The 14,282-nt window shown below is 45.9% G+C and overlaps 1 protein-coding gene across 1 annotated transcript in view; it reads left to right on the top strand.

The window, feature by feature from the left end:
- The first annotated feature begins 1,383 nt into the window (after nucleotides 1-1,383).
- Nucleotides 1,384-14,282, top strand: part of ARHGAP32 (Rho GTPase activating protein 32) — a 152,463-nt gene continuing 139,564 nt past the window's right edge. The window contains exon 1 of the mRNA XM_058819022.1: nucleotides 1,384-1,491. Within this exon, the coding sequence (XP_058675005.1) occupies nucleotides 1,384-1,491 (108 nt within the window). The remainder of the gene's footprint in view (nucleotides 1,492-14,282) is intronic.

Genomic DNA, 14,282 nt, shown 5'->3' on the forward strand with positions numbered 1-14,282 from the left:
ACATTGCACCTCTGTACTCCAAACCACGGCTTTTTCCTGCAGATGTTTTTCAGCTCTCAGCAGCTGTCCCCAGGCAGGTGCATCTCCTCCCTCCTGAGGACAGCAGGTGATGTTGGGGGTGGGAATGACAGAGACCCCACAGTGAGCAGCATTTCCCTGGGGCATTCTGACTTTTGCTTTTGAGGCTCATTTTCTCTGGGATGTGTTTTTTATTGGAGCAGAAATATGATCACAAAACTGGGGATGAAATGATGTGGGCTGTAATTCCTAACCCAGCCGTGCCATTAACTGCAGTGTTAATTACTTCATCCTTAACCCTCTTGGAGAGAACAAAGCAGAGTTAAATGATTTGGCCCAGTGTCAAGCAGCATGTTGGGGTTTCAGAACTTCACATCTTGGATCTGAAGCAATGGAGTTTTATTAACTGGCTTTCACCAGGCGTGTTTCAGTCAAGTGGTGCATAAATCAGCAGGGTTAGAAACCAGCCCTTCTTGCCCATGCCTTTGCACTGCTGATTATCAAAATGCTTATCCTAAATACATAAGTGGTGATCTATTAAGGGAATAAAAGCCTGCCTGAATATCATGTTTAATGAAACTAGAATGGGTGATACCAGACTTTGAGCAGGCCTTTGGTACTTAAAGACTATCCCATAATCTCTGCAAAGGCATATTTACACAAACACAAAGTGAAGAAAAATACCTGTCTACAAAGTGCTGTCATGTGGAGGGGCTGAGGAGCTTTTATGAATTCTTTCTCAGTTTTCATTTTGAGCCTGTGATCTCTGTGCAGGCTTGGAATAACCTTCACAGGGTATTTGGAAGATGACTCCTTTTATGAAGAAAAGTTGGGCCTGGTCACATCAGGCTGATTTGCAGTGCTCACTCTTCAGGTAGAATCAGGAAGGGATGAGAGCTGATGGATCAGGCCTTGGCATGTGGAGTCAAACTAAGATTTGGAAGCTGTTATTCCCATTTCAGGCAAAAGGAGGAGGAATCAAAAGTGTGTATTTCTCCTTACAAATGAGTGTTTCTCTTGCTGTTTGCCTGGGCAATAGGAGCCATTTTTTGAAGTGGACTGAAAATCACTCCTCTGCATTTTGCTGTGTTGTGAGACTTGCAAATTGTGCAGTGATTAAACAAAATTATCTACTGATTGGTTAGGAAGTGCAGATTTCTCTCCACCAAATTGTCCTGCTTGTATAATGAGGAAGTGGGAGAAACTCAGGAGTCTGTGGGATTTCTGGATGTGTAAAATCGTTTCATGTTGTCATGAAACTGAGCACTGTAACAGACTGGGTGTGAGATTACCTTGGAATTGTCAGTGACAATTATATCCACTTCCAATTAATTATATCAATATCCAATTTCTGTCCTTTGCAGAATGATGAAGTCCTCTGTGCACGCAGAAGAAGATGACTTTGTCCCAGAGCTGCAGAGGAGCATCCACCCCAGGGAGCGGCCGGACTGGGAGGAGACGCTCAGTGCCATGGTAAAGAAACACCTGGGCTGCCCCTTCTTTTCCCATCGTTTCCCATCCTGAGCACTCTGCTCCTCTAGTCCATTTGTGCTCCCTAAGTTTCAGCTTTTTTAATGGATTGGACAATACTTTGAACAAGGCCAAAATGCTTCCCTTCCTCTGGCAGTTTGTCAAGGAGAGGGAAGGAGCTTTCACAATGCTTCTGCCCTATTAATATGTGCCCCAAAGCAGGTCTTGTAACCAATTAAAAGGTCCATAATGTCACAACGATTTTCAGTCTGCATTAACCTCTTTTTCAGCAAGACTTCTGAGCATGAAGGGAACTTCTTGTAAAAACGTGCTCTTTGAAGCATGCAGCATTGTGAAGGAATGAGATTTTAGCAAAATGCTGGCTAAGTCTACATAAATAAAACCTCAGCCTGAGAGCAAACGTGCCATCAGAGGGACCAGAGCTGCAGAAAAGCACACACAAAGGTGCTCTTTTAATCTCAGGGAAGGCACTCAGGTGGGCAGTGGGCCACAGACAACTGGATTGCCTTAATATTCATGGGGGTTTTTGAAGCCACAGTTTCTTTGGGCGCCCTGTGCCAGGGCCTCAGCACCCTCACAGAGAAGAATTCCTTCCCAATATCTCATCTAACCCTTCCCTCAGCGGTGGAAAGCCATTCCCCCTTGTCCTGTCACCCTCTGCCTGTGTAAAGCCTCTCATACACCTATTTATGAGCCCCTTCAGGCCCTGCAAGGGGCTCTGAGCTCTCTCTGGAGCCTTCTCTTCTCCAGGTGAACAGCCCCAGCTCTCCCAGCCTGTCATTTTTTGCACTTTTCACCTTGTAATTTTTTTCCTTCCTTGTGTGTGGCTGTTTTTGCCTTCTCTCCACCTTGGCCACAGTTGGAGCACTGTCTGTTCCCATCAGTGTTGCTCAGGCAGCAGCACCTGCTCCCAGCTCGGAGCTTCCCACACTCTGGGGTCTGGTGGGAGTCACTGTGTGACACCTCACTGCTGTCTGTGACCTCCAGCTGTGTCTCAGAGCTGTCAGGCTGTAATTCAGTGTCCTCACCTGTGACACAGGTTTCCTGGCATATCTCATTAGTGTTGTTTTTTTTCTCCTGGTTGATTTGCAGTGAAGGGAATGTTCACCTGCTTAAGGCTGTTGTGCTCATGGACATTGTTCAGTGTTTATTTTACCCTGCATCATGCTCCTCTGCCCAATTAAATCACATTTTGGAACGTGCCCTCTTGCACAGCTCTGTGCCAGCAATGCCAAAACTGACTGGTCCAGTGGAGAAGAGATTTAGAGGATGATAAACAGGGAAATTCCCAGCTGGGATTGCTGCACAGTGACTTGGTGTGATGAAGGACAGTGAAGCTGCTGAACCTGTGTTTAGAGTGGCTGGATTTGTGCTCACAGTGTTGGTTTGACCTCAGGGTCCTCTGAATACAGTGTAAAGAGGGGAGAGAAAAATCTGTCTTGTTTGTGTTTATTGTGTTGAGTGAATCAAGTTTCCACTTTCCTTACCTGCAGTCAGGGGCAATATTCAGATGTAAATATTTGCAGGACCTTGTTCAGCACTGACAGAGTTCTCTGTTTAACCAGCATATCTTCAATATTCTGCCTTTTCCCTGGTCATTTGAAGCCTGAGGTTTCTTCCCTCACTCTGTTCCTTCACTTTGCATTTTTAGCAGCCTCTGCTTCAGCCTTGTCCCAGAGACTGCTCTTTCCATGCTATATGACTGTCTCACAGTGCCACAGTACATCTCATTTTTGGTTAGTGGTTGTTGAAGATGCAGATTTTAGGTTTTGTTGCTGCTTGAAGGCCCATCCCCCAGGGAATGGAGGATGCAGGGTTGGAAAAGTTGTTCCCTTCATTGGTTCCCCTGGCTGGAGCCCTGACAGGCGCCAGGCTTTGTCACCTCACATGAATTCACCTTCTCCCAGGTGTGCAAAGGCTGAGACAAAGGGCACTGGAGAGCTGGGGGAGTCCTTGGCTCCTGAGCTTCGCCTTGGTACATACTTTTATTGAAAAAAGTCAATTTATGCATTCACAGCTACGTGAACAAGTCGTCCCTACTCTTCCTTCCCAGTTTTATCCATAATACTTTTCAAAGGGCTTATTATTAATTTATAGAAGTGACAAGTGCTTTGTTTCCAGAGCTTTTTCTTAATAAGAAATAAACTGAAGGTCTTTCTAAATGTGTGGAGGTTGATGTCCTCCTATACTGTAAATATAAGGTGACAGAACCTCTTTATTTTTAGTGTTTCTGTCATTGCCAGTTCATTTTCGGCACCTGAGTAGCTCCAGTCCTTTGTTTGATGCAACTTCTTTTGTCTTCTTTAGTTTATTATTTATACTTTCATCTGCTTTTTAACACTGCTCGTTTTGTGTTTGTGGTTCAGCAGAAGGGCAAGTGATTCTGTGTTGGAGACCTGGTTTGTTTGGGGGAATCCTAGAATTGGGAAATGGTTTGGGTTGGAAGAGACTTTAAAGCTCATCCAGTTCCACCTCCTGCCATGGACAGGGACACCTTCCACTACCCCAGGCTGCTCCAAGTCCCTCCCAGCCTGGCCTTGGGCACTGCCAGGGATCCAGGATATCCCTCCCTCAGTATTTCTGGTGCAATTCTGTGTTGTAGGTGAGGTCCAGGCTGAAGGAGAGGCAGCCCTGCTGGACAGAGTTCCCAGGAGCTGGCTAATGAGGCAGCTGCCTGGAGCTCCTCAAGCATTGCTATATTTTGTATTCCCCCCCCCGACTCATGCCCTGTATTTTTAGACTTTAGGTGTATTAGACACATTTTTTGTGTCTCAGCCCCTAATTCCCACTGTGCTGCACCTGCTGGGTAACCTTCACACATCCTGGGATTTCTGCCTCTGCTCCACTTCAGAAAGTGCAGATGATGATATTGACTTTCTTCATAGAACACTTCTGAGTTGTGGGGCTGCAAAGCCCCGTGTGAGCCAAGGAAAATTGCAGTTTATGGATTTGCTAACATTTCTCCAATACAGTAATGTTATTTTAAAGGAAAGGGGTATCTTTTCCTTGTCAAGCCCTGCTGAGTGCTCTGTTTCTGAGTTGCAAGAAATGAAGTTGTGAAAGAGCCTTTATATAATATATCTCACATGAGCCTACAAAACAGCTGTCCTCAGCCTGCATTAACTTCAGCATAAATTGATGCTTGTGCTTAATATTACATTTACCACATGTTGCTGACCTCCTGAGTTCCTCCTTTCTCCTCTTCATGAGTTCAGGGAGTTGCACTGTTTGAAAGCACTGAGCCCATGGCTCTCCCCCCATCATGCTGCTGTGCTTACAGACCCTCTGGTCCTGCCTTGTCTGAATTTTGTTGTGAAGCAGGATTAAGATGCTGAGATAAACACAGAAATCTTCATTTATGCACCCATTGCAAAGGTGCTGACAGAGAGGTGCCACGTGAGCTGCATTCACCTGACACTGGAGATCAGGGGAATGCACTCAAAAAAGGACCTGGAGCTGCTGGAGCCAGTCCAGAAAAGGCCATGGAGATGCTCCAGGGCTGGATACAGGCTGGGAGAGCTGGGGGTGCTCACTTGGAGAGGAGAAGCTCCAGGGAGAGCTCAGAGCCCCTGCCAGGGCCTGAAGGGGCTCCAGGAGAGCTGGAAAGGGACTGGGGACAAGGGATGGAGGGACAGGACACAGGGAATGGCTCCCACTGCCAGAGGGCAGGGCTGGATGGGATATTGGGAATTGGGAATTGTTCCCTGTGAGGGTGGGCAGGCCCTGGCACAGGGTGCCCAGAGCAGCTGGGGCTGCCCCTGCATCCCTGGCAGTGCCCAAGGCCAGGCTGGATAGGGCTGGGAGCAGCCTGGGACAGGGGAAGGTGTCCCTGCCATGGCAGGGGTGGCACAGGATGAGCTTTAAGATCCCTTCCAACTCAAGGCTTTCTGTGATTCTCTGCATGCTTCTGAAGAAGTCACTTTTCCTGCACTTTTTCAATTCCTTGAGCTTTGGAAACCTTCAGAATATGAGAATATGATTCTCCAAGCCCATGGAAGGTTTTTTTGTCCCTCTGGTGCACCTCTGGCTGGGATCTCACCTTATCTGGGAGTTCTGCTGTCCATAACAGGGCCAAGAGGTGACAGCTGGGGTCAGGTGTGGAATCAGGGTGCTTAGAAAAGAGGAATCTGTAAATTAATATAGAAGACTCTGTGAATTTGACAAGTGCACAAGAAGGCAGCAGTTGCAGTTGGTACCCATCATTTTAGGCTTTTGCTGTTGGAATTCCCTTAGGAGAAATGCAAGCTTATAAATACTTTAGAATGGCACAGTGCTAGAGCCTGTCCTATGAAGTCCCTGGAATAATCTTAGCTCTTAGGTCAGAGGGGTTCTGAGATCTGTAGTATTTTCAGCATTTGATGCCAGATAGGGAAGGTTCCGTGGCTTATGAAGGTAATAAAGGCTTTTTAATGAGACCTCGATATATCACTGTTAAATCTGGGACATGAGTGAGGAGAAAACTATTTTTAAATGCAATTATGAATGTGTGCAGGGATTAGTGCATTATGAGGGTTTAAAGAAAGATTTTTATGTCCTTAGTGTTTGTTTCTCATTCTTTGTACATCACTTGGCCAGTGCTGCCCCAGGTCTTGAGTTGGGCTTCTGCAAGAATAGATGCCAAAAATAGAATACATGGAGCTTCTTTTTTAATTAGTGTTGGTTCATTGGTTGGTTTTTAATTCACAGAAATCAGGCCTTTTTCTGATGCAGACTAACCTCCAGGAATTGTGGAAAAATCTGCATAAAAAGGGAATGTGGTAAATCCATTTGCTTGGCCCTGTAAGCTGTAGTGATTTCCCAATGGCGGTTTACTGAAGTGATCTAATTTTAGTTTCTCAGATATGTAGATATAATACCTTTAAACATGTTAAAATTGATATTTTGGATTTTTTTCCCTGTGTCTCTTAATGCTTTGTATGTGTGTGAACCCACAGCAGAATTTTACAGCTGAGGATATGGCTGGGAGCTCTGAAGTCACTGACAGAGTTTTGTCAGGCTGATCCTGTTCTCAGATGGGTTCCCAATCATGGGAAAAATGTGCTTTTGAACTCTGACTGTCCAGCTGCAATATCTTTTTAAAAGTCTAAGGTTTTAAGCTCTCAAGTGCAAGGGGAGGTTTTAGGAGATATGAAGCTGAAATTGTGGGGGTTTTCTGCTATCTTTGAGAGGGCTTGAACAAGTCGGTGGAAATAAACTTTAGAATCATGGAATTTCCTGAGCTGGAAGGGACCCACAAGTCATTGAGACAGGAGGGCCAAGGATCCCAGCCATCCCACCCTGTGCTGAGGACATTGTCCAGGTTCTCCCTGAGCTCTGGCAGCATCAGAGCCCGATTTCAATGGTTCCCCACCTGAGTGCTCCAGCATTGGGCTTCTGGCTATAGAAAATGTTACCTGTAGGCTTGGAGGCTGGTTTTGTGCTGCTGAAGGTCCTCAAGCTCTTGACTTGCCTGGATTAGTGAGTCAGAACTGTGTTGATCCTGCAGGAGCTGCAGTGGGCAGTATTTTCATGGAGCTGCTGCAGCTCAGGCTGGGGAATGGGGATAACAGAGGGAAGGGTGCAATGGGAGTGGGAGTCCAGGGAGTGAGGACACCACAGGCACTGATCTGACACAAATGTTTTGGGACAGCCCAGCACACCAGGCATCCATCAGGTGCAATAATATTTTGGTCAAAGCAGTTCTGCTCTGGCATTGCACCAGTAACCTGTATTTCCTATTCAATTCACATCACTTGCTTTTCCTTGTTATTGCTGCATGGGTCTAGCATTATTTCCCTCGTTAAGCTTTTGGCAAGGGTTTCTGTTGCTGTGTGAGGTTCTTTCTGTGCCTCTTGGTTAGAGGGGCCTTTTCATTTCACAGGCTGGCTCCCAGCATGGAGCTTGTCCCCGAGAAGCTTTGGAAATTGGGGCGATCACATAATTGGCACATTGGCTTCCATTTGGCTTTGCCAATTAAATGAGTTCAATTAATCCAGAATGGAAACTGTATTTTTGGCAGGAAGTATTAATTCATAGTAATAATTTAATTTTCATAGGCAAGAGCAGCAATAGTTTCTGGTTTCATTTAAAGCCTTGCCAGTGTGTGCACTCTGGTACTACAGTGGTGAGCCAGGAGATCCAAATTATATTTTGTAAATATCTGTTTGAAAGTCCCTTTCTATACAACAAAATGAAGGAATTATTTAGAATTTGCTATGGCTGGATCAGCAGCTTGCTGTGCACCATCATCACCAATTTTAATGCACCCTGTTTGTAATTTCTTTCCTAATTCTGGCTCAGCCAGGCTGCTCTTCCTGTGGTGCTGGGGATGCTGCTGTTCCTGCTCCAGGTTCTTCCTGACCCTGAGCTTTGAAGTCAGGATTACACTGTCATGACCCTCCACCTCTTTCCCTCCCATCCTGTTCTGAAGCTGATCTCTTTCTATGCCTGTTTTGTTGTCAGATTACAGGAAATGCCACAGTTGTTCAAAGTGTACTTATTTGGGAGATAAAACTTATAATTTATTTGCTGTCAATCACTTTTCCCTAGTCAAAATAAGGTGGAACATTAAGGAAGGGAAAGAAGTCTCTTATTTTTAAGTGGTTCATTTTAACTGGCTTTTTTAAAATTATTGTCCATGTCTTCTTAGTTACCATAATGCAGGAAAAGATGGAACAGTTTTTAAAGGGTATCAACAGTCTGGTCATCCATCCCCTTCCATTCCCCACCCTAATTTAAGCCCAAGAGACAAACAAATCGTGTCAGAGTTTGTCTTGCTGAAGATTGTAGGCATTAATGTTTGGGGTTTTTTGCCATGATTCAGCCTTCTTCATTATAAAATGATGAATTATTCCATGAAGATGTTGGTAATCATTAGCCTGACTTTTTTATGCCATTCCCTACATTTCTGCCTTGCTGCATTTTATGGGTCACTGCTGTGTTGGTGTAAGGCTGCACATCTTGGGATTTGATCAAATACCATGGTTGCCAGGGCACAGATTATTCATGGAGTCATGGAAGGGAATGAAGGAATTATGGGTTGAAAGGAACCTTAAAGTACATCCAGTGCCACCCCTGCCATGGCAGGGACACCTTCCCCTGTCCCAGGTGCTCCCAGCCCTGTCCAACCTGGCCTTGGGCACTGCCAGGGATCCAGGGGCAGCCACAGCTGCTCTGGGCACCTGTGCCAGGGCCTGCCCACCCTCACAGGGAACAATTCCCAATTCCCAATATCCCATCCAGCCCTGCCCTCTGGCAGTGGGAGCCATTCCCTGTGTCCTGTCCCTCCATCCCTTGTCCTCAGTCCCTCTGCAGCTCTCCTGGAGCCCCTTCAGGCCCTGGCAGGGGCTCTGAGCTCTCCCTGGAGCCTTCTCCTCTCCAGGTGAGCACCCCCAGCTCTCCCAGCCTGGCTCCAGCCCTGAGCAGCTCTGTGGTCATTATTCACCTTCCCAGCTCTTGCAGCATCAAGTGTCCTGTTCTGACCTCCAGGTCATTTCTGGAGAGCAGTGTCACCTCCCACTTCCAGCTCGTGTCCCCGTTTCTGGAGGGCAGCAGGGGGAGGAGTCCGGCCCCGTTTGTGGAGCTGGTGTGTGATCCCAGGCCGGGCTTTCCCCTCCCCTTGGGCAGAGTTAGGGACTCTTGTGTTGTGTTGGTCAGAAGTTTATGGGCACTGTGGTACAAAGTGCATGCTGGAGGCAGACACATTCCTCACATTGCTGTGTTGTCACAGGGCTTTGGGCAGGGAATGCGGTGGATCCCAGTTTTGTGCTTATGCCATTGGACACAGCTCTTCTCTATAAACAAAAGCTGAGCCCAGGTTGGCTTAACACACAGAAATATAAATTCCTGTTAATTGTCCTGACTCAGATGCTGGGGTTGAATGTCAGGCTGCTGTTTTTTTCCACCTTCCCCATATTGCTGCTGCTGCACTGGGACAACTCCTGAGTTTCTAATCCAATTTAGACCTATAACATAACATCACATTGTTATTTGCATAATCACTGGCCATGGCCAGGGGACTTACCAGAGTGGGATTTGCTTGTTTGAGCCTGAATCTGTCACTGTTGTGTTTTATGTGATGAGAAATTGCTTGCTACAATAACAACCCAAAGCTCCAATTGTTCTTTTATATCCAAGCCATAATTAGGATCCCCTTCTCCCTCTGTGCATCAAACAGTAGCTGGGATCTTTGGGGCCTTTTTTTTACCAACAAGAAACTGGAATCAGAAGTATTGTTCTTGTTGGATGTTCTATTTTCTGTGGCTTTTCTCTGTAATTTATTTTGTAGGCTGTACAGAAGCAGGACTCTAGCCCTGTCTGCCTTTCCCACGCATATTGTATGTGGGATTTTTGTTCTTAAAGAAAGTACATTCCTGAGCCACTCTGCCATTGTGTGAGGCTGTGTACTGTACCCTGCAGCTCCTGGGCCCAGGGCTTTGGGAATGGTAATCAGGCTCCACTATGGGAATGTCAGATCCAAACTTGGGGCTGTCAGGGAGTTATCATGCTAATGCTGCCCTCAGTAGCTGACCATTCTCTTGTGCTTGGTTGCATCCCTTTTAGCCCTAAAACTGGGGATTCTGTGAAGGAAAACACAAGTGTGAGACTGTTCTGCTGAAAATCCCCAGCAGCCTTTGGGTGCACTGGGTTCATGTGCAGAGCATCAGTGACAATCTGTGTGTCTCTTTCAGGCTCACTTGGGAAATGTTGCCATGGCACAAACTCACACTGCTGTGCAGAGGTGAATTTTGGTCACAGTGACAGTGCCAAAGGAGGTGCTCAGAGCTGCCAAGCTGCTTGTTCCATGTCTTGGATTCCACTTCAGTGGTTTTACATGGCAGCTGGAGAAGGTTTGACCTACATATCAGTGACCTGCAGATCTTCATTTGAAAACACAGTAGACAAATAGTTAAGAATTGGTTCTTTGCTCATTCCAGGCTGATCCTTTAAACTATGGTAAATGGACGCCCTGGACGAACTCCTCCGTGATGCTAAGTCTCTGGAATGAGAGGTTTCTCTGAATTTGCCAGCTCATGGCAATGCTTTAAAGTGTTTTTTTGTTTTGCTTTTTCTTACTCCCCCCACCATTTTCATGGAGATTCTGGGAGTAGAAAAAACACATTCTGTGTGGTCCTCTAAAAAAAAGAGAAGAATTCTCTTTTATACATGGAACGAACTAAGTACTGGTTGGAGCAGTTTGGAATTGAGAACCTGAAAAATGGAATTAAAAGTTCTAAGCTCACAAAATGATGCACATTCACATGTCTATTCAATGCAGATTTCTTAGCCATGGGATTAAGAATATGCATTGCCAATGTTCAAAGTTTCCTTACTGTAAGCACTTGTCATTTTTTCATTCCTTTTCTGTATCCCATTATCTCAGTTACCATGAGATTTTAAAGGCATGTCTGGCTGGGTGAGTGTTTTTGCTGCACATTCCACAATCCCCAAACTGAGAGCTAGACTAGAAGGTCAGTTCTACCTCTCATTCCTTAGGCCATCCTGGCCTTGAGCTCTGCACCTAAAGCCCCCCTCCAGCCAGAAGGGATATTTACACTAAGGAAGGAGCTAAGTGATGACTGCAATTAAAAAAAAATAAAATTAAAAGGTTCCAGTGTTTCTTACTCTTGAAAATATCCTTGTGCTGAGTGTTATTGAATGTGCCTGTGCTGCGCTCTGCTGATGAGAACATGAACAGCACAGGATTAATCCTTAAAATCACAGAATCACAGGATGGTTTGTGTTGGAAGAGATCTTCAAGCCCATCAGGTTCCATCCCTTGCCATGGACAGGGACACCTTCCACTATTCCAGGTTGCTCCAAGCCCTGTCCAGCCTGGCCTGGAGCACTTCCAGGGACAGTAGACCACAACCATCTCCCATGTCAATTAAGAAATGCAGAATTGGAGGGGGATATTTAGTGTTATTTTTAACTTCTTTGGTAAAACTGCTGTAGTATGACAAGCACATATTTTTCTTTAAGATGGCATTGCCAGACCTGAGTACCTAACCTGGGTGTTGCTTCTTTATTTTAAATGTGCACAAATATCTTGAGCAGCTCTGAAAAATGTAGCTGCAATGTGCTAACGTGACAGAGCCATGCTGTATGGAAATGCTTAAGAAATTAATTTGGTTCCACTGAATGAATCCATGGAAAGTGGTAACATGAAGAACTTAGCAAATATTTGCATTTCCATCGTATTGCCCCTGTACCTCCGACATTTTAGGGTGAATGTTGTCTCTTCATCCATTCCCAAATATTTCTGCCATTCAAAACAGTGACCCAGTTGTAGCCTTGCTGTGCTCAGTACATCTTAATCCTTTTAGGGATAAATGCTGTGGAATTGAGACCTTTCCTTTGGAATTATTTGGAGCAGCTCGAACATGGTGACTCTCAGTTTAGTGGAGCATTTTGCCTTTCCTTCTTTGACTTATTTACTGTGGAGAACCAGGATAGTTGTCGCAACATCTGAAGGAGGAGCAGAGAGAACTTTGTCTCCCTGGAGTGTGTTAAAGGCTGCACAGTCAAAGCTGAGATGACCAAAGTTCATCCTTCATTGTGCTCCAGGTGAGTTCCTGGGCAGTAATTCCTGAGAGCAGGTGTTGAGGGAGCCATCACCTTCCACCTCACAGGCAGCAAGGAGTTTTGTGGGACACTTTCTTTTTAGTGCTGCAGAGCAAACTCCCTGATGGAGCAGATGCTGTGCCAGCTCTGTGTAGTGAGCTGGTATCCAAAATTTGGGGTAGCTATTGATGTCCTTGTACGTGAGCACCCACTTCAGCCCTCTTCATTCCTCCTCACGCCAAGTGAAGAAATTACCGCTCCCTACAGAGTAATGACTTCTCCTGGAGCAATATTTCTCTTCCCCGCTGTTCTCCAGCAAAGAAGTAGAACTGAAGCAAAGCTTTAGGGTTTTTGAGAGCTCTAGAGGCGGTTTAGGTTTTTTTTCCCTCTCTTTGTAATTTTTCCTTCCAAGAAGATCGAGGGGAAATATGAAGATGATGTAAAGGAAAGACTGTCATGGAAACCAAAGAGCATTTGGAATCAGCTCTGCTGTTTTTAGAAACAAGGCCATGTGCTGACAGAATCCAGAGCAATCTGGTCCCTCCAAACTGGTTTTGTCGAGAGACTGACAGTGGAATATGTTAGTGCCTGTCTAATAGTTAATCTTGCTTTGTGATAACCTTGGATTAAATTCCTGCCTTCAGAAATCTCACCTGGATTCAGTCACCTGCCAAGGTGTATCTGTGGTCCCTCCTCAGAGGCCTTTCTGTAGTCTTGTGGAAAACCAGCTATGGGATTACTGGTGGGATTCCAGGGTTTCTTGTGCATCCCAGAGTAAGTCAGAAGCAGCAGGAGGAGGGCTGTGGGATCTGGTTCAATATTCTCCCCTGTTGAGGATACCAAGGTGGAAACTTCATCACGTTGTGTTCACCGGACTGTTGGGTTGAGTTTTACACATATTTCAGATTGTGTTACGTCTCTGCACCTGAGGGAAACAGGTTGGCATGTTTTCTGATAAATGCAAGGAGACTCTTTAGGAGAAAATCCTTTCATATTATGCTGTGGAATTGTTGGATATAAATTATTTATGAGTAAGTTTTTGTGTGCTAGAGCACAAAGCTGAAGTTTTCTAAATCATGTCTATAAATAAAAAGACTAGAAATCTCAAATGCTTAAAGCTAAACAGCCTGATTTGTGAGAGCTCTCAGATTCCTCTCTCGGATTCCCAGGGAGATTAGGAGCAACACTTGAACATGTCCAGGGAAGGGAGCAGACCTGGGGAAGGGGCTCACCCAGGAGGGGCTGAGGGAGCTGGGCAGGGGCTCAGCCTGGAGCAAAGGAGGCTCAGGGGGCCCTTGTGGCTCTGCACAGCTCCTGCCAGGAGGGGACAGCCAGGGGGATCGGGCTGTGCTCCAGGGAACAGGGACGGGAGCAGAGGGAACGGCCTCAAGTTGCTCTAGGGGAGGTTTAGATTGGATATCAGGGAAAATTTCTCTCTGGAAAGGGCTGTCCAGGGCCGGGCTGGGTCACTGTCCCTGTTGGTGTGCAGGAAACTGTGGCAGTGGAGCCTTGGGACACAGTCTGGTGCTGAGCACAGCGGGGCAGCCAGGGATGCTCTGGATCCCAAGGGCCTTTCCCACCCTTACCAATCCTGTGGTGCTGTGATCCACGGGAGGGTTGGACAGGCACACAGGCGTTCTTCCTCCTCCCTAGAGGAAGGGTTTAGTGAGATCTCCCTGCCTGGCAATCCCTGCAGCTGTCTGTGACAAAATACTGACTTTCTGCAATACTGTCTCAACTACTGCTGGTACAAGTCAAGCTTTTGGAAGGAGAATTTCTTGGTTTAGGGCAAGCTGGTGAAGTGGTGTCGCTCCAAAGCCTTCCCTGCAAAGGTAAGCGACTGAGATTCCTGATAAATCAATTCTCTGAGTTCTGCCTTGAGCTCTAATTTGTTTACCAAGTTTTGGACCGGAGCAGATTGATGCAGCAGTGACATTCAGCTGTGAAAATGGGACCAAACAATTTGCATAAACAGATTTGCTCTGCAATTACCAGGTTTGCACAGCACAGCGATGCATAGAAAATAGGGAAGTGAGAAGCCACTGATGATGCCAGGTAGCTAATTTTCAGATGTAAATAATCCAACTGTTTCAAAATTATTTTTAAAATTAAATTACTGTGACACAAAGCACAAAAGATGACAAATTTCATTTGGAGGGTTTTGCATGTGTTTTGAGGGGAGAGTGACCTGCATGCTACATGCCAAGTTTTGCATCAGAACAGGTACAAAA

Source organism: Ammospiza caudacuta, chromosome 23 (assembly GCF_027887145.1).
Source record: "Ammospiza caudacuta isolate bAmmCau1 chromosome 23, bAmmCau1.pri, whole genome shotgun sequence".
In the NCBI taxonomy this organism is placed as follows: domain Eukaryota; kingdom Metazoa; phylum Chordata; class Aves; order Passeriformes; family Passerellidae; genus Ammospiza; species Ammospiza caudacuta.